The sequence below is a fragment of the Barbatula barbatula genome (assembly GCF_947034865.1).
Source record: "Barbatula barbatula genome assembly, contig: scaffold_162, whole genome shotgun sequence".
NCBI classification, from domain to species: Eukaryota; Metazoa; Chordata; class Actinopteri; order Cypriniformes; family Nemacheilidae; genus Barbatula; species Barbatula barbatula.
In genome coordinates, this window is record NW_027636873.1 from 158 (window position 1) to 20000 (window position 19843).

Consider the following 19843-nt stretch of genomic DNA (forward strand, 5'->3'; position numbering starts at 1 on the left):
AGTCCTGGCTTAAGCTAAGGCCTTTCTGTGAAACCGGCCATAGTGCGCAGATAAGTCACTTATAAAAACACTGCAATATTCCATAAAAAATATCCGTCTTTAAAGATTGTGTATTCGTGATTCGTGTTGTGTAGTTGAGTTTAGAGTGTCTGATTTGAGAAGAATTTAAGGAGGTTTGACAAAAGATGACTCAAACACATAGTCCTGGAGAATATAACCTGCACGAGATGATAGATAGATATTAATAACAGGGCAATTCAACCGTACCTCGAAACAATGCACTTGTTACCGCCCAGATATTAACATCTGGTGGTTCAAACACCCATCTGATGTCTTCTTCACATTTGTAAAGCATTTGTTTTATTCTTAGTGCATGATTTTTTCATAGTCAGGTACAGTAAGAGCCATTTTTAGGATTGTCACATCCATAACGCCTCATATTCCTAAGAAATGGACACATGAAAATAAAATAATAAAGTGACTATTGTATGTTCTATAAAGAGGCATCCCTTCTCCATTCATTGGGTATTATTGGCTCAGGATTGTGAATTTTATTTCACAGAAATCCAAAGGTTTGTCGTCTCCCAAAAACGTTGCCAAACTTTAAACATGCGATGCCTTATTTTTTACGCTCACAGAACCAAATTAAGTTTTTTTTTCAGATATTAAAGCTTATAAGACTTGATAATAATAACCTTTCATGATGATGTAGCACTTGGCTGATCGGTGTAGTCACAGATTTGTCAGCTGTCTTGAGCATTATTCTTGAGCCCTGTGTTTAGCGGGCACCTTACAGAGTTCATGCGGGCTACCAGGTACCCACGGGCACCACGTTGGAGACCCCTGGTTTAGTCAAATATAAACAGGTGGTCCAATATATTGGTAACATTAATTCCCTGAGCATTTTTATGTTGCGTCCTTTATGCAAAACATCAACGTCCATAACGTTGGAATTTGCCCAACTGTAGTCAACAGTTTTCTGTGGTGTTGTTGTGTATTGAAGAAAAAGTGAAGGTTAAAGCTTCATTACACTTGTGTTGACAGAAACTAATGTTCTTCATCATGTAGTAAGTTAAAACTCTCATTCATTATCTCCTCTTACACTTTACTACGTTCAGTCGTGTCTGATCAATATTTCTATTCATTTCTGCTGTTGATGTTGTGTGTTTCCAGACGTGTGCTGTGGGTTACCGCAGGGTGAACGGGACAGTGTTTCACGGTGTGTGTGAACTCTGTCAATGTCACGCACACGCCGAGCGCTGTGATGACATCACTGGACACTGCCAGGTAACATCAGGACTGAAGGACTTTGTGTTGTTTATGTGTTTTCTTTTCTTTCTTTCTTTAATGATAAACGGATACACAACTGTTTCATTACATGTGTGTGTGTCTCTGTTCATCTGTCTGTTTCAGTTCAATTCAAATAGCTTTACAGAAAGGACTAAAATACTTTTGTGTTGCTAAAGCATTCATATGATATAGGAAATAATTTCCAACTGTACTGTATGTAAACAAACAAGAAAACATTGAGATAATAAATGTTTACTGCTACGTGAAATGTGTAGCAAGTTTGTGTATTGAATCATTGTCAAGATAAACAACAAACACAATAACAACCTCCTTGAATCATCAGTCAAACGTCAACAACTCTTGTCCAGTTTGTACAGTAGAAAGAGCATTATATCTTGAGAAACACATGTGTATGCGTGTGTGTGTGTTTGTGTGCATGCGTGGTGGTCAGTTTTATTTTGAACACTGGTGATTGAAGTCATACACATCCTGTACACAAACAGTCATTCTCAATGTGTTTGTGTGTTGTAGGACTGTAGGAACCACACAGAAGGAGCGAACTGTGAGCGATGTGCTCCTGGTTACTACGGCGACGCCACCCGGGGAACAGCCAATGACTGCCAGCCGTGTGCCTGTCCTCTTCTGACTCCATCAAACAAGTATCAGATCACACTCTGAAAGTCATTAAACTAGCTTCAAAAAGCACCCAGCTCATTTAGATAATCATAAAGAAATATGTTGGTAATGTTGAGTGCTAAATCACACTAAACTAATGCTGGTTATGGGTAAAGTGCAGCAGCTGAATCTTCTGTCAGATGCACAGATATCACATTAACAACACAAATACACTAAAGATCGGACCAGTCCGTTTCAATAAACAAAAGTTATTATTATTATTAGCTATTATATAAATGACTCTGGTATCACACGCTCAGCTTCCTTCGGTGCAGTATACAGTATATGTGTTTCAGTAGAGGTAAAAATGGCCATAGCACGCTGAGTTTGTGTCCCAGAATTCAACAGCTGAACACAGCTAAAGAAAGCGCCGTGTGCATTCCTGAAGTGTCCCAGTGGAGGTCCGGTGTCGTCTGAAATAACCTCACACACACACGACCTGTGGATCAGACGTTCAGACACATCACACTCATGAAGGATGCTTCTCATTCACTTCTCTTTTCTTCTTCTTTTCGGCCCTTTGTTGGCTCAAAAACATCACAGTTTCAGTCCCACGTGTCACCTGGACGGCAGAGGTGAGGTGGTGTGTGACCGATGTCCGGCCGGCTACACCGGTACACGCTGTGACAGGTAAGACCTCCACTCACACTGATTCTGATTGTGTGTATCAGACTGTATGAAACATTAGTTGTGTCTTCTGTTTGATTTGTGAATTTTAAAGACGATGACAGAGATGATGTGTGTGTTGAGCATTATGAGTCACTGTGTAAGCTTTCACTTAGAGTCTGTAGGTCTGATCCTCTTCTCTATTGACTCTGATCATTTAAGCCGTGTGTGTGTGTGTGATATTGTGATCAGTATCATATGTCTGTAGTGTGTAATGTGTCTGTTGGAATAGACAATAAATCCTAATCTCTGGTCCATATGGATCTCTCTATCTCTCTCTCTCTGCCATATGAAATGAAAAGCTTGGATTAAAAAAATCAGATCATTTCATCTTGTGCGGTTGATACAGAACAACCCAGTTTACTCATTGGCTCAAAATGAATCTGAAATCATAAATATATTGACATATGACATTCAAGCGCTTCAGACATGTTTCCGTCTTGTAATGGTGAACATTGCACTAATCCATGAGCTATTCACACAAAATAAGTGAAAATCTTTGACAGGTGACAATCTTTTTTTGTTTTATGTATGAACTCCAGACAGTTTTTCCGAACGGCTTTGACTGTTCCAATATTGCGGATGACTTATGGCCCATGGAAACAGATGATAATGAGGCATCTTTGTGTATCTGTATGTGAAATCATGTGAAGGATCCATCAGTCAGTCAATGTTTGTTTATAGGGACGGTTATATGCAGTATTGTGGGTCAGTGAAAGTCATGTGTGTGTGTGTGTGTGTGTGTGTGGAATAGCGTGGAATAGCGTGGAATAGCGTGGAATAGCGTGGAATAGCGTGAAATAGCGTGGAATAGCGTGAAATAGCGTGGAATAGCGTGAAATAGCGTGGAATAGCGTGGAATAGCATGAAATAGCGCGGAATAGCGCGGAATAGCGCGAAATATCCCGGAATAGCGCGGAATAGCGCGGAATAGCGCGGAAATAGCGCGGAATAGCGCGGAATAGCGCGGAATAGCGCGGAATAGCGCGGAATAGCGCGGAATAGCGTTCGAATAGCGCGGAATAGCGCGGAATAGCGTGGAATAGCGCGGAATAGCGGGCTTCTGGGTGGATGAAGGTTCTCTGGTATTCTCACTGAAACAGATGGAGTGGGAGCGTGGCAGCGCCAGGGCTGAGGGGGGTAAACGCTAGCTGGCACCAAAGCTCTCCACACTGACCCATTAGTAATGTGATGAGAGGAGAAAATGAGGCAGATGGAGAGAGAGAGAGGGACAAACACACATTAATGGGGCGATCCATCACTGCCCAGACTAGGGCTCAAACGCCTCTGTCCCAAGAGACACGAGACGAGAAGGACATACTCTAAACCTGGGATTCTGACACTTCCCACAGACACTGAGACATCGCTCAAATCTCAGTCGTTCTGCTAGACTGCGGTGACTGGTGAAGTTTTCATCTTCCATAATTTCAAGATCTCAACTGTGCTTTACGTTTCCCCACAGACAAATATAAAGTTCTTCTGAAAGCAAATGATCTGAGCCACGCTGTCAAAATGAATAAACTTCTGAGGAGATTAGCATTTATTGGCTGGTCATGTCACTTTCATACAAACTGACCCTAACCTGGCTGTTTGTACATGTTCACGATGGAGGTGTTGTCATGGACAGCATATGGTCATCAAACTCTTCATGAAGATGCTGCAGTGTGTTTAGTGTTCAGTGATGATGTTCATCTGTCCTGTAGAGAAACATCAAGCTCTCGCTCAACACACACACACACTGAGAAAGTGTCAAAGTTACATGAACATTTGTCTCATGTAAGTCATTATAATTGTTATTCATGTCCAACAGAAGCACGTCACTGTGATGCTGAAGACACACACGCACACCCCTCATATGAGACTGTCCTCCGAGAAATCACACAGCCATTTTGTGTAAGCAGCTTATTACAACCTACAGTATATATTGACCTTTTAAAGGTAAACGCCCTCTAAACACCTGATGGTCATTCAGTAAATGATCGGGTTTGAGGGAACAGATAAACATTTGCCTTTAAACTGTGTGTGTGTGTGTGTAAGAGTGATTGGAGGAGATTTGTGCTCAGTTAAGAGTCTGTGATGTGTGACAGGATAAATCACTCCCACTTTCACATCCACTGGCCTCATTCAGTCGTGAATAGCACAGGGCTCATGTTCCCTATGACCACCGGACACACACACACACACACACACACACACACACACACACAGACAGACAGACAGACGGGAGTTGGTTGTATAAATAGAGCCGGGTTAAAGACAGCTGGTCATCAGTGTTTAAGATCTTCCTCTCACAGGAGCACACAGAAATAGACGGACATTAGTTGTCTCTTAAATCTAGAGTTTAGAGGTGCGCGTGGTGTGTGCGTGTGTACTGAATGACTGTCATGCTCTGGTTCTGGTTCTTGATCTGATTCAGTAAGTGTTGGAGATACGGTTCCACATCACTTCCTAAACCTCAGATCATTTACATAGCGCTGCTGTCCATCTGAAACCTCGTATCTCCAGATGACATCATTTTTAATCATTATTATTAGTCACCCTTTATGTTTGTCAAATATTTAAAGCAATGTAAAGTATTAAAAAGAACTTGGCATTCATAAGTAGTTTTGTGCATTTCCTGAAAAGGTGTGAATGTGTGTCATGATTCTGTCTTCTCTTGTCTTGATTTTCTAGTCTAGGGGCAGAATCATGACAGACTCACGTGTTTTATGTGGAGAGAGACGTATTGTCAATCAGGACATAATATGCGTTCTCTCCAGTCTCGGCATTGGCCGTGCGCCTCTCGTTTCTAGTATTGCTTTCCACCTGTGTCTCATTCCCCACACCTGCCCATTGTTATCTGCTTTGTTAGTTTCTCTATGTAATGCTCTCTTGTCCATTGACTTGTGCTCGTTCGTTGTACTTGTTTCCTGTTCAAGAAGCCTTGTTACATCGTCCTGACATGTTTAAAGCATATGCTAGTCTATGTTAGTGGTCTGTTTAGTTAGTCTTATTTTGTAGTTAGTGTTTCTTGTCAAGCGTGTTTTATTCTTATGAGTATACCCCATCATGGGTGTTTATTTTTCAGTTTTGTGTATATATATTAAAACCTGTTAACCCCTTCACCGCTGCCTACAATTGGGTTCTTCCACCACGTTCACAACAATGTGCACATCTGAGGTATTTTGAAGGACAGCGACGATATAAAAGAATGTGAACATATGTTGTTGTCAGACATGTATGTTGTCACTTAGAAGACACTCTCTAACCACAGTGACTGTTACAGAAAACATTGACAAGAGGACGCACAACATATGAATATGACTGTACATGTGTGTGTCATGATTCTGACGTGAGCGCTCTTCTTTTCACCAGCACTATTACTCTGTATTCAGTGATTTATAGGACTGCAGGAATCATCGGCTGTGATTATTTGCAGTGGTGTGCAGAAGAATGTCAGGACGGTGTGTGTGTGAGTTTCTTCAGGAGAGATACACAGACTGGTTAGATAAGAGAAGCGTGTGGGCGATGATGATAGCGTCTTCTTCTCTTTATTCCCCTATCATTCTCATCTGCTGTGCTGTGTTGTAGTGAGACCGGTTGTGTTTTATCATCATCACTGTAGATAATACTGTAATAGAGTCATTCAGCACTTACACAGCCAGAGGAAATCCTCTCATCAATTACTGCCGTTACTTAGCGTTTCATCTGATGCACGCACCTGACCTCCAGTTCACTTCCAGTTAGAGTTTAGGCTAGTGTCTAATAATATAACTATTTATATTTCATTTCATTTATGTTAATATTATTGGCGGTTGATCTTGGTATCACAGTCTAAATGTAAAATATTGGAGAGACAAGTTTAGCCAAGTAACGCTTCTTTTGCTTGTTATCAGAATAATCTACAGGCACTTTATTGTTTGGGAATGTGTACCGGATGTTCAGTTGGGGTCACAGTAACATTTGTTATGTTGGTAAGATGAAACCGTCTATACACCATCATGAAAACACACACACGGAACGAATACAGTTCACAGGTGACTGTCCTGCTGACCTCTGACCCTGTGTCTCATCCCTCTTGATGAGCTTCTACACAGCATCACTTCATGTGTTGAACAAGCAGTACTCATTTATTTCTCGTCTGTTGAAATCTCAGATGATGATGATGGAGTGATAGAGCGCTCAGTTATCATCATGAACGCCAGCTGAATAAACTCCTGCTGATGTCACTCACTTCAGTCGTGAGCCGTTCAGTTATCTCACTAAATAAAGAGTTTCACATTTGATGAAATCCTGATGTGAGTGTGTGTAACCTGGTTGAACAAGAGTCCATTTCTGCTGGACACATCTGATAATCATATGTGTATATACAGTAAATATACAAACATCACTGTGATCTTCAGCTTGAGGAGCTTTAAGACTGATGAAGACATCACCTGATGTAACCCCCGGCATCCTGGACAAATTGGCCCATTTGTCCCTATACAGCATGACCTCCTAATCATCCCCATATGTACCGATTGGCTTCATAACTCCTCTCCTCTCCACCAATGGGCTGGTGTGTGGTGGGCGTTCTTGCGCAATATGGCTGCCGTCGCATCATCCAGGTGGATGCTGCACATTGGTGGAGGTTGAGGAGATTCCCCCTTTTATACAAAGCGCTTTGAGTGCCCAGAAATGTGCTATATAAATGTAATGAATTATTATTATTTATTTCCCAGCAGATCATCTTTAGCGCTCTTCAGTATTCTGATGGGTTCAGTTTGATGTCTTCATGTGTATTTCAAGTATTTCACCTGTATGCATTTCTGAATTATTCTTTTCTTGGGATGACCTCAGGTGTGCTAACGGCTTTTTTGGTCGTCCCAACGTTCCCGGAGGTTCCTGTGAGCCGTGTGTGTGTAACGGTAACCTGGATCTCACAGCATCTGTCAGTTGTGATGCTGTGACCGGAGCTTGTCTGCGGTGTCGTGAGGGATACGGAGGACCGGCCTGTGAAACATGTGCTGACCGATACTTTGGAGATGCTCTTATAGCCAAGAACTGCCAACGTGAGTTATGTCTCTTTATATTCCACATATGATGTTAAACTTCACTGTCATATCAACAACACTGTTACAAACATCAACAAGAAACATTTCTAAAAGTCTTACTAGCATTTGGTGTAAAGTGTAAGCCAGTGTTACGCTTCCATCATAACCATTTCTATCCAGAATCAAGCGTAGCGTCAGTTCTGGCAGGTGACGTGAGTCCAGTTTGCATCATCCGATCACATCAGGTGCAGCGAATCAACGTTAACCAATAGTCACACAACACACACTAGACTGCGTCCTGTTGAAGTTTCCTTCCTCTGCTCCGTATCCGCTGCTAATCGTGCCGCTCTCAAACCCACCTCCATCCCCATCTTCACCATCTCTGCTTGTGTCTGTCGGATCATTTGAATTGAATCCTGTTGAAGTGTTCTGGATCTCCAGGTGTGGGGACATGTATTGATGTCCTGCCACTCTGTCCATGCCCGGCCGGACGGTTTCATTCCACCAACCTTGAATATTACTGTTGTTTCATTATGTGACGACAGCGGTCCTGACGAGATTAAACACCAAAACATCAATCCAGAAAAAGAATACGTGTGAATCTTGTAAATATAGGAGAGACACTACAAAGGCTCAGAATCACAACATTTGTCAGTCATTCTAAAAGTGAGTTTTTTACAGAAATACAATGATGTTGTTTGAGACAGCCAGTATGACAGATGGGGGTGTGTAAAGTGAGAGAGAGAGAGAGAGAGAGCAGGTTGGTTCTGTGGGCTCTCGACCCTCAAGGACAACACAGACAGATTCTCCTCAACACCATCTGTGCTGCGCTCATCCAGACTCTGTGTGTGTGCGTGTGCGTTTGCGTGTGCGTTTGCGTGTGCGTTTGTGTGAGCGTGTGTAAAGCACATTTGATTGTATTGAGATGGCCTGCAGCGGTGTGTTGACAGTGTTGTAGTTTTAAGTAGGTTAGAGAGTGGCTGTGTTTTGTGTAGACTGTGTACTGATCTGCATGTAAAGGAGTCATGGGACATTGAATAATCTCACTTATTTTTTATATTAGTCATTATACACGCTAGAGGCGAGCTCAAAACATGTTTAGTCATATTCACTTAGTCGAGACTGAAGAATGAAGTATGAAATGGTGATGATTTGATACTTTCAGATGTTGTTTATAAAACATTAATATTCACACATGCTGTACAAAACTAATGTTTTAAACACTTGATATTGTGCTCACATTGTTCGGTCATATTAAGGAAATGCAGATGTAAAGAGTCACAGTCATGTATAACGAAAGATATTTTTGGTGTCAGATGTGATGTGTTTAATCACATGCAGAAGTTGATGAGCACATTTATTCTTAATAGTATACTGTATGTGTAATGTTTGTTTTTATTCTGTGTATATCCAGAACAAGGCACTTGTTGAAGTGAAATGTTGTGAAGGAGGAATGAAGTGAACACGTCACGCTGAGAGAGAACTCTATTGACGTCTGCTGTGTCTGCGTTATGAACGTTTTCCAATGCGCTTCCGATTGTTATCCATCAACACATGTTTTTATTTGATGAAAGAAGATTGTGCTGCTGTCTCAGGTCTTTCTTTCTCTCTGTTGGGGTTTGAGAGCGGAATGAAGAGCAGAATGGTGTAACGGGACACACGGCTCATGACTTACATGTGAAAGAAAAGCGTTTATTACAGCATACAGTGATGCATTATGGGCCGCCTACACAATCAATCCCACACAAACCCTCAGTCTGGAATATGAAATTGACTCATTCATTCATTCTGCAGTGATGAACTTGAAATGAATGAAATCACTGCATTTCCAAACAGCAGGAAGGGCATTCTGAAAGCTTAGCAAAACATTTCTGATGTAAATAAAATATGTTTACTGTAATAATATGATTACTCTCAGTTTTCTTTTAAAAAACAGAAAGAAAATGATTGAAAGAAATCTGTGAGCTACGGGATAAACTAGGGCTGCGCGATCACGGGTAAAACGATCATCACGATTATTTTGCTCAGAACTTAAGTTTTTAATGTCACTTCAGCATGTTTATTCATGTCTATAGAGCCAATGAATATGTTATTATCTGCTGCCGTTGAACTTCTTCAACACCGTATTTCAAAGCACACAATCCATCATGAAAACAATCAATCACCACAAACGGAAAGCAATAGGCCTGTGAAGCAGTGGGTTACAGTGCATCTATAACAGCCCAAGGTTGTGTGTTTGATCTCAGGGGATTGCAGATATCTATGTATAAATCTATAGGATAATGCAATGTGAGTCGCTTTGGATAAAAGCATCTGCCAAATGCATAAATGTAAATGTAACAGCTAAGAGTGTTGTGGCACGACTGCTTCACACGGCTTATTGTTTACATAAAACACTCCACTTATTCTTATAACAAGGTTTCATAAAGTAAAATTAATAAAGTGATCTTTAGGCTGTGTAATGCAGTCGGCCGTTTTATAAGAAATGTGTTGTGACCTTCGGAATAAAACCTTGTTACTCCAATTTTAATTTATCATTTTATAAATCATTACTATTGGTCCCCCTTCATGCTTGTCTGTGGGTTTTGGGTTTTGCAAAAAAGGGTTGAAATAAGGCAGCGGTGTAAATATCAATAGGATCTGTTTACACTAAGTAAAAATAGCTGTATTTTCTTTGGATTAAGTAGAAATAATAGTTAGAAGCTATAAGGGACTTATATATAGTGGAAGATAACGTTACTAATTGCACCTCAGTATTGTTGTACATTAAACATTATGCAATAATAACGTCTCGGTTACGTATGTAACCTCTGTTCCCTGATGGAGGGAACGCGACGTTGTGTCGAACCGACAGATGGGGTTCGCCCTTGAGAACCAATCATCTTCTGACTATTTTGAAAAGGCCAATGAAATTGGCGAATGAAATTTGCATGCCGGGCTCCGCTCCCGGATATCCGGGTATAAAATGGGGAGCCGGCGTGCTCATTCATTCACCTTTTGTTCTGAGGAGCCTGAGAGCATCTCTTGACTGCTGCAGCGGACGGCTATTGTTGTGGCATGAAGGACTCTCGACATTGTGTCGAACCGGCAGATGGGGTTCCTATTGAAAACGCCACAGCACTAGCCGCGTCACAATCTATCGCGAAGCGGCGTTGACCGGCCTAGGCGAGTCAGACGTAAGCGCTGTCGCGAGATTGTAACCTTCCAGTAGGTAGGCAGGGGTCCCAGAGCTTTAGAAAAGATGAGTAGCCCCTGCCCTCGGCCACCTCAGACGGCTTCATTTGCGAGAGCCGTCCGGTACCGTAGGACCCCTGGGTAAGCGCTATTCCCTCAATGGGGAGGTGCGCTACGGAGACCACTTCCCACCCTCGGGGGGAATACAGTGGAAACATCAACATGGTCTTACCGGCAGGGAAGAGCTCATGGGAGGTATGTGCGGGATGCCGCAAGGTGGATGTCCACCTGGGGAAGGTCATGGGTTCCATGAGGGGAACTAACTCATGATGAAATCTCAGACGGAACCACCCTGCTGGGGGGTTACTACGTCTGGAGCACTGAGGTCGGTTAGAGCTACATGAGGGTAACCAAAGGTGGCAGGCTGCTCCGCTCAGCCCGTTGCCTTGAGTGCTTAGTGATGGATGGACTGCCTATTTTTCGTCCGAGGGGAAAGAAGGGAGGCAGATGATAGCGCACTGACCCACTTAAAGAGGGGGATGGCGCTCTTCGCAGGCGTACGCCCTACCGGCCGCCGGTCTCACCTGGTGTTACCCTGTAAGACTCGAGCTGACACCGGTTCCACGCAGAGGTTGTAGAACCTCCCAAAGGTATTGGGCGCAGCCCAACCCGCAGCTCTGCATATGTCTGTGGGTTAAGCCTCCTCGCGCCCCTGAGGAACCTGATGATCAGGTCATGCTGCCCTAGAGGTTTTCCAGCAACTGGCTCGTGATGAGCGGCGATTGCGGCTACATACACTTACAGTGTGGAAGGGGAGAGATTACTCTCCAACCTCTCCTGCAGGAAGGACAGCATGTGCCTGACCGAGCAATTCCGTGGGTCTTCTCTGCGAGAAGAACACCAAGACGAGAAGAGGCGCCACTTAAAGGCATACAGCCGCCTTGTGGCAGGTGCCCTAGCCTGGGTGACGGTCTCCACCACCGTGGGGGGTAGACCACTCAGGATCTCCTCGTCCCATCCAGGAGCCAGACGTGGAGGTTCCAGAGGTCTGGTCTCGGGTGCCACAACGTGCCCTTCCCCTGCGAGAGAAGGTCCTTCGTCAGGGGAACTGGCCAGGGGGGAGTTGTCGTCAGAGCATTAGCTCAGAGGACCAAGTCCGGTTGGGCCAGTAAGGCGCAACAAGTATCACTTGATGCTCCTCTTCCCTGATCTTGCACAGGACCAAACAGCCCTCCTTGCGCAAGGTTTAGCCAGAGGTGCCTCTCGTGGACCACTAGTGTGGACATCGTCCGACCCAAAGCCCGCGCCATCACCTTAGTCGCCTGGAGGGCAAGGTCGGTGCCAGTGCGGAGCTCCTGCATGACCTTTGGGTCGGTCTTACCCTCGTGGAGCTATTTCAGTGCCTTGGCCTGATGGACCTGCAGCTGTGGTACCGCCTTCCCGGGAACGGCCAGACGAGCGAGACGGGGCGTGAACGGTCCGTGAGCCATCGGCTGACGGATTTACGCTCACGTAATCCCCATGCCACCCAAGCTGCTCGCCACTGCGGTGGCAAAGCGGGAAGCAGACGAGGTGGTGGCTGGAGAGGCAGCCACCCATGACCGCAACGTCTCTATAGTCATCCACCCGCAGGATGACTCCGCGAAAGCTGCCTCAGCGTGTTGGATGCCCAAACACCTGACGCAGACATCGTGTCCGTCCCCCTCCTCGATGAGGGAGCCGCAACCACGAGAGCAGCGGGACATGCCACACTGAAGAAATTTGCTCTTTTCGAAATTATCTCTTTCTCGAACACCTCTGGAACTGCTGAAACGCCGGGGGGGATGATCACTGGAAGGGACAATCCGCTGCACCACGTCAAGATATCAGCTTCGTTAGTCATTCAATGCGAAGGCTCCGAAGAACAAAAGGTGAATGAATGAGCACGCCGGCTCCCTTTTTATACCCGGATATCCGGGGGCGGAGTCCGGCATGCAAATTTCATTCGCCAATTTCATTGGCCTTTTCAAAATAGTCAGAAGATGATTGGTTCTCAAGGGCGAACCCCATCTGTCGGCTCGACACAACGTCGAGGAACGACAGAAAGGGAACAGAGTGTTAATCATTACATTTAAAAAAACTATTCAAATGATGGCAACTTATTGAGATATTAAAGCCCTAACCTTAAACCCGACACCTAAACCTTATGAATAAAAATGAATTCGAATCTTAAAGCCATTTTATTGAATACAAATGCCTTAATGGTGTGTAATGTGGTAGAAAAGGTAAAAGAGTTTCTCACAAGTTTTCAGCAAGAGGTGGATTAGCTGTTCTGACACTTTCTCTATTCCAATCATTGGTGGGCCGACAGGGCGGTCTATTTGAACTCGGTGTAAATAATCACTCCATTAAAATAATGCAGTTAAAAAATGTTGTGCTTTTGTATTTCCTGTAAAGTGGCATTTTAAAAGATACAAGCTGTGTCCTGATCTTCTGGCCTTATCTGGAGTTTTGTGCTGCTTTAAAAACATTTCTGTCACAATGATTAGTCTCAATTACTGGTGAGAAGCATAAAGCATTATCACAATTAAAATACAATTAATCCTGCAGCTCTAGAAGGAACAATGAAACCCATCAAGCTCTTAAATGCAGAATAATGGCTCTTTATCTTTGTTTTATTGGATGTGTGTGTTTCAGCGTGTGCGTGTCACCTGAACGGGTCAATGTCTGAGATGTGTCATCAGGAGACGGGTCAGTGTCAGTGCAGAAATCATGTGATTGGACGTCAATGTGATGAGTGTATGGTGGGTATACACAAACACACACACACACTGATTCTACTGTTGCACAACTAGTGAGCTGACTACCTAGACAGCATCATGGACACATTCATAGATGATTAGATTGGACGCACACATCTGGCACAAAGTGATAACTTGCAATCTGTGCGTGTTGATCGGTCAACTATTTATATTTGATTTGATTATCCTATATTCATGTTAAATATAATGTTTTATTGTATAATAATAGAATAAAATAAATATTTTGATTTTATATTAATTTGGTAAAATAAATAGTTTGTTGTGTAACTTTGCGGCATTTACATTAAGTTTAGCTAAGTAACAGTTCTTCTACTTGATGAACAGAAATTCCTTAATTGAAGAAAGTTAAATGTATAAACGGTGTTTACATGAGGACTTTATACTGTCAGCTTAATAGTGTATATTTCCGGTCAAGAGCCAGCTGTCCCAATAACAGTCCTCCTCACTTACAGAAACATCCTGAATCATGAGAAACACGTGTCTCCTTACATATCCGTCACATATTTCATATCCGTCACGTCATCATCAGAGAGAAAGTGTGGACAGTGAAGCAGCTCACTGGCTTCTGAAACGTGTGCTCATTATATCTCATGTTTATTGACTGAAGTGATGTGAAATATGATTATCTTTTCATCTTTTGAATTCCTCTTGTTTTCTGGACACTCCTGAGATCAGGTGAATGTATTCAAACTGCTGGTTTGTTTTCTTCTCAATACCCGTCCGTCTGTGTGTGTTTAGCCCAACTGTTGGTGGGACAGCGAGTCTCAGTTGTGTAAGCCGTGTCAGTGTAGTCTCAGGGGCTCAGTGTCCCGGCGCTGTGATTCTGAGGGCAGGTGCTTCTGTCGTGCCGGTTACCTGGGCCTCAGGTGTGACCTTGTGCGCCCGCCTCACGCCCGCAGGGAGACCCGCCGACCCGTCCAACAGATTCCCATTCAGCACGTCCAGAGATGGGAGAGCAGAGGGGGCTGCCCGCGAGGGGCTTACCGCCCCGGTACCGGGGTAAATCTACAGCATGACGGGTGCACAGGTGTTTGCGCATGAGTGTGAAAATAACATCTTAACAATGACTCAATTCTGGCTTTTGAAGAGATCTCAACAATATTATTATATACAACAGGGCTCGACATTAACGCTTGTCTGGGACAAGAGAATGTGTTGTGATGGAAATCTTCACTTGCCCGACCGGAGAAGAAACTTGAAAAAAATTATAATAACAGAGCTACGAAACAAATCGGCCCGTGCTAAGAATAATACGAATATGTGCATTAGACAGAGCTGTGTGTTTGTGTGAATTGTGTTGGTGGTGGTTGTGCTTGTTTGTGAGTGTGTGACAATAATAATCAATGATGCACCGCATTGAGTCCATGTAACTAGATGCGGACATGGAATCCTGTTATTTAAACATGTCATCTGGCTGTTCTGAGTGAATGAGGTGCACAGATGAACATACTACACCAGTGATGGTCGAGGACTTGTCTGCGTCTGCACTGTATGAGGATATAAACACATGAACTTCATCTCTGGAGTTGCTCTGAGAGTTTATTTCACGAGCATTTTACTGTTTGACTGAAGCTATTGTCAAACGCTCAAGTGTCTTCCTGACGACCCATCAAAATAAAAGTCCCGTTAACATCAACACTCAGACGAAAGAATACTGTAGTATCTGCTAAAGGAAATTGTAGTACCATTGTAGTAAAATGATAAACTGTGTCAACACTGTAGTATACTATAGTAAGGTTAAAAACCCTATCTAGAGTATCTAGGAATTGTACTGTAGTTTGCTATAATAATTTGCACAATAATATACCACAGTAAATCATGTTTTTTTTATTAATGTGTTTTTTTAGTTATTATGGCTGAAATCAAATCAAACCAATTGCAGTTTGATTTAAATGAATTTGACTGCACAATAATGATTTTTTATATAATCCTCTCAAAAGTCAAACATACCTCTATTGTATAGTTAAAACTTAAATACACAAGTAAAAATATTTTTCGGTAAACTAAAAATGAAATGGCCCTAATTTATTCATTTGTATGAAGCATTTATGCCATTTGTACGTTTTCTGCGGACACTTAAGGGTAAAACGCTTAACCAATCAGGATCTGAAAAAATTATATTGACACTTTAAATGAAATATATTTTCCTTATATTTGTACTCGGAAGTGAATGCCAAATTGACTTCACATGCCCAGATACAGTAATGAACTTTTTCTGCTGTGGTGAAAGGTTCTGATCCTGATGAGTTTCAGTGATATTCTCATGTGTGGTGGAGGCACTTCAGTGTCACACGCTGTGCTTTTGATGTTATAATGGTGTCAGTGTCTTTATAAAGCATCAGACAGTGTTCTCTTCCAAGAGAGTTTTGTCATGTTGGCTCACAGCTCTGAGCGGATGGCAGCGCTTTTAACAAACACACGCCGCGTGATGCTCGTGTGTGTGTGTGTGTGTGTGTGCTTTCATCTGTTTGGCATGAATGCTGTGGCGCTGACAGTAAATGGCAGGACAGCGTTCTCATTGGTTGTCACGGTGACAGCGCACCTGTTCCCAGCAGACAGATCGCTGTCAATCAGCCGGCAGCTCATCATCATTAAAATGAAATGATCTTCAGCATCAGTGTGGAGTTGTGGGTTTGTAGTAAGTGCATGTTTGTTGAGTGATGTGATCAGGATTGTGTGATGTGTTTCTGTTGCGGTTACATCAGGATCAGAAGTTTGATTCTCAGAAAAATGATTTGGATGAAAATGCACACATGAAAAAACACGCTTTAAGCAAAAGAAGTCTTGAAAGTCCTAATGAAGTCAAACTTTTGTTCTTGTCTGATGTTTGTCCACATTAGACTAAATATGATATCGTTTTATTTCCGTTTTTGCCTAAAAAGAAATCTCAGGACATCAGGATTTGTTCTCTACGTGAGCATGAATCACATCTGTGTGTCATCTTTCTCACGTCATGTCTGTCTGTTGTTTGTTTGTACAGTCGGGCTCACACATGCAGGGCGGTCAGGGTTGCGTGCCGTGTCACTGTAACTCTTTTGGATCAAAGTCTTTTGACTGTGATGAGAGCGGTCAGTGTCGCTGTCAGCCCGGCGTCTCGGGACAGAAGTGTGACCGCTGCGCTCCGGGACACTTCAGCTTTCAGGAGGGCGGCTGCACACGTAAGTAGAATGACCTCTGACCCCTGAGTGCTGATGTGATGTTTGCGTTGGTGGGATGGCAGTGCTTCAGGACAGACAAATCACATGTTAGATCTCTTTATTATCTCATGTTTCTCACAGACATCGCTGAGATGAAATGGAGAAAAACACTGTGCTGTGATGAAGAGAAACGCTCTTGTCATGTTGATTGTTTTTGTCATAACAAGCTGTGGTGTTTATTTCTCTCAGCTCAACCGTCCACATTAAACAGGAAGTATTGATATTTGTAGACGGATACATGACCTAGATCACATAAGAAAAACCTTGTTAATTTGTCATATTATATCAAACATTGATATCAAACATGTCAGAGAATCTTTCCAGGCTGATCAGCTCATTATTGATTTAACTCCAGTAAAGCTCAACAGCCAGTGCAGAGATCAGAGAAACCCTGACGGAATAAATCCAGAAGAGCTGTGACAATGTTTCCAAGACGCTTGAAGAAAGCCACCTGCGCAGATACAGGACATTGCTTTGGCACTTTTCTCTTTAACCGGAGAATTCTTTAAAAAATGATGTCATACATAGATTTTATTGATCGATGAAATACTATGAAGTACATCAAAGTAATGTTTGGTCTGAGCTCTCTTCTAAAGTCTTTAAAGCTTTAGATTTCACAGAGTTGTTCAGATAGATTTGCATGTGGGTTTCTTCAAACATCTGAGACATTTGGCTCAAGACTAGAACCAGACTGAACCTGCCCTGACATATCAAAATAGATCATAAGCCTTCTCTGTGAACCGGATCATTATCCTTTACATTGAAATCTGTCTCAGTTTAGAAGTTATGAAACATAGATTCAGCTTCATCATTTAAATGTGTTTAGTGTCCTGCTTTACACTGATGTTACATACGTCTCATACTCTCTCTCTCTCTCTCTCAGCGTGCCAGTGTGCTCATGTGGGAAATAACTGTGATGCAAACACAGGTCAGTGTATCTGTCCACCCAACACTGTTGGAGAGAGATGTGACAAATGTGCACCCAACCACTGGGGTCATGACATCACCACGGGCTGTAAGGTAACGCTCATCTGTCTGTCTGTCTGTCATCTTCTGATCAAACACCTGCACACTTCAGATCACTTTCTTTACAGCATATTAGTTTCACTCCATTATTACTCTAATGAGAAAAATCCTTTTGTTCATCTGTGGAGGTGACTGATAATGTGAGGTGTTCGCTGTGTGCAGGTTTGCGGCTGTAGCGTGTTGGGTTCCGTCACGCAGCAGTGTAACATCAACACCGGCTGCTGTACGTGTCGTGAACAGATCATGGGCGAGAAATGTGACGAGTGTAAACTGGGTTACAGAGATTTCCCACAATGCATCTCATGTCAGTGTTCGGCGGCCGGCTCGTCTGCAGACACCTGCGATGCAGTTTCGGGTCTCTGCGCATGTGCAGACAGAAGTGGACAGTGCTCCTGTAAGGTACTGTAGACAAATCTGTTTTCTGTATCATCATCGTCACAACATAAAGATTTTTCATCCACAAGTCTGGCTGTACCTCACATCATAAAAATCCTCTTATTAGCTTTATACTTTAGTACGATTAAAGGTGATTGTAACAGTCAGGGTCGATCACATGACCCTCGTAAGCCAATCACGTCGTATAACATTCACTATTAAACATCTACATACATTTACAGATATCATAGAGAAGCAACTTAGCAGCAGAAGCTTACAGAACTGTGTGAGTGTATTTAAATGGTGTCTTGTTGAGTTTTAGTACTGTGTTAAACTGAGAAATCACTTTGTATTTACTTCCGCTCTGTCACGTGGTGAAACCGTGTGTAGTATCGTTCCTTCGTTCATTCTCGGGCTAGTTTAATTTGTTTGCTTTGTGTGCGCGTGTCATCTGAGGGCGGGGCCTGTTGAATTTAAGTAATTAGACGGGTATTTAGAAAGCGACTACCCATCGCGGCAGCGGTCGCGTGAAGACCGAAGAGAGTAAAGACATCGACTCCACCGAGTCACACTTGAGTATTGCACTTCTTTTGTACCTATTTTGTTTTGTATCAACACTTGCACTTTGTCTTACTTGTTTGCACTAATACTCATTCCTTTATTGTTTTCTTTAATGTTTCTCCCTATTTTCTTTCTGCTTCTCTTAAATATATGTTTTAAAATCCTTTCTGTTATCACAACACGTAAATCATCTGCCGCATGCCGAAGGCGACGCAATGCTAATAATCTTCACAATGTTTCACTGCTATCAACTGCCCCTTCTACTTTCCCAATAGGATTGTGGAACTGCCAATCTGCTGTGAACAAAGCTGATTTCATTACAGCTTTTGTTAAACATTCTGGTCTTTCCATCGTAGCAATTACAGAAACAAGGATCAAACCAGAGGACTCTGCCACTCCCGCTGCCCTCTCCCATAACCGCACTTTCTCCCACAACCCTCCCATCACAGGAAGGGGTGGAGGCACCGTCTTTTGAATACAGACAATGCCACATAGACTCTGTGTTCCACGCTTGCATCCTGCCTGGACAACCTATGCCCTCTTGCATCTGGACCAGCCCGTGCATCCCCGTCGGCTCCCTGGTTATCGGATGTACTGCGTGAGCATCGCTCCAGCCTCCGGTCAGCTAAGAGAAAAAGGCGCAAGTCAAAAGACCCTGCTGACCTCTCTGTCTACCAATCTCTTCTCTCTACTTTCTCTGTTGATGTCACCTCTGCAAAAACAGATTACTACCACTCGAGGATCTGCAACTCTCCAGACTCTCGAACGCTCTTCAAAACCTTCTCTGCTCTCCTCTGTCTGCCTGCTCCCGCACCTTCATTGGAGTTAACAGCTAAACAGCGTTCTTCGTAAAGAAAACTACCGCCATCAGCAGCCAGTTTTCTACGCCACCACCTGTCGAACCCGCCCACATCCCTGACACGTGTGTGCTCCCCACCTTTCTCCTCTGTCTGAAGCTGATGTCTCAAAGGTCATTGGTTCCAACCACCCTACCACCTGCCCACTGGATCCCATCTTCTCCAGGCCATCTCTCCAACAGTTGTGCCTGCTCTGACCCACATCATAA

The 19843-nt window shown here is 43.2% G+C and overlaps 1 protein-coding gene across 1 annotated transcript in view; it reads left to right on the forward strand.

The window, feature by feature from the left end:
- Positions 1–1173: 1173 nt before the first annotated feature.
- Positions 1174–19843, forward strand: part of LOC306890983 (laminin subunit alpha-2-like) — a gene marked incomplete at both ends in the record, with an annotated part of 29365 nt that continues 10695 nt past the window's right edge. The window contains 8 exons of the mRNA XM_079488410.1: positions 1174–1287; positions 1822–1949; positions 2509–2595; positions 7450–7661; positions 13494–13600; positions 16599–16776; positions 17699–17835; positions 18004–18240. Of these exons, the coding sequence (XP_079344536.1) occupies positions 1174–1287; positions 1822–1949; positions 2509–2595; positions 7450–7661; positions 13494–13600; positions 16599–16776; positions 17699–17835; positions 18004–18240 (1200 nt within the window). The remainder of the gene's footprint in view (positions 1288–1821; positions 1950–2508; positions 2596–7449; positions 7662–13493; positions 13601–16598; positions 16777–17698; positions 17836–18003; positions 18241–19843) is intronic.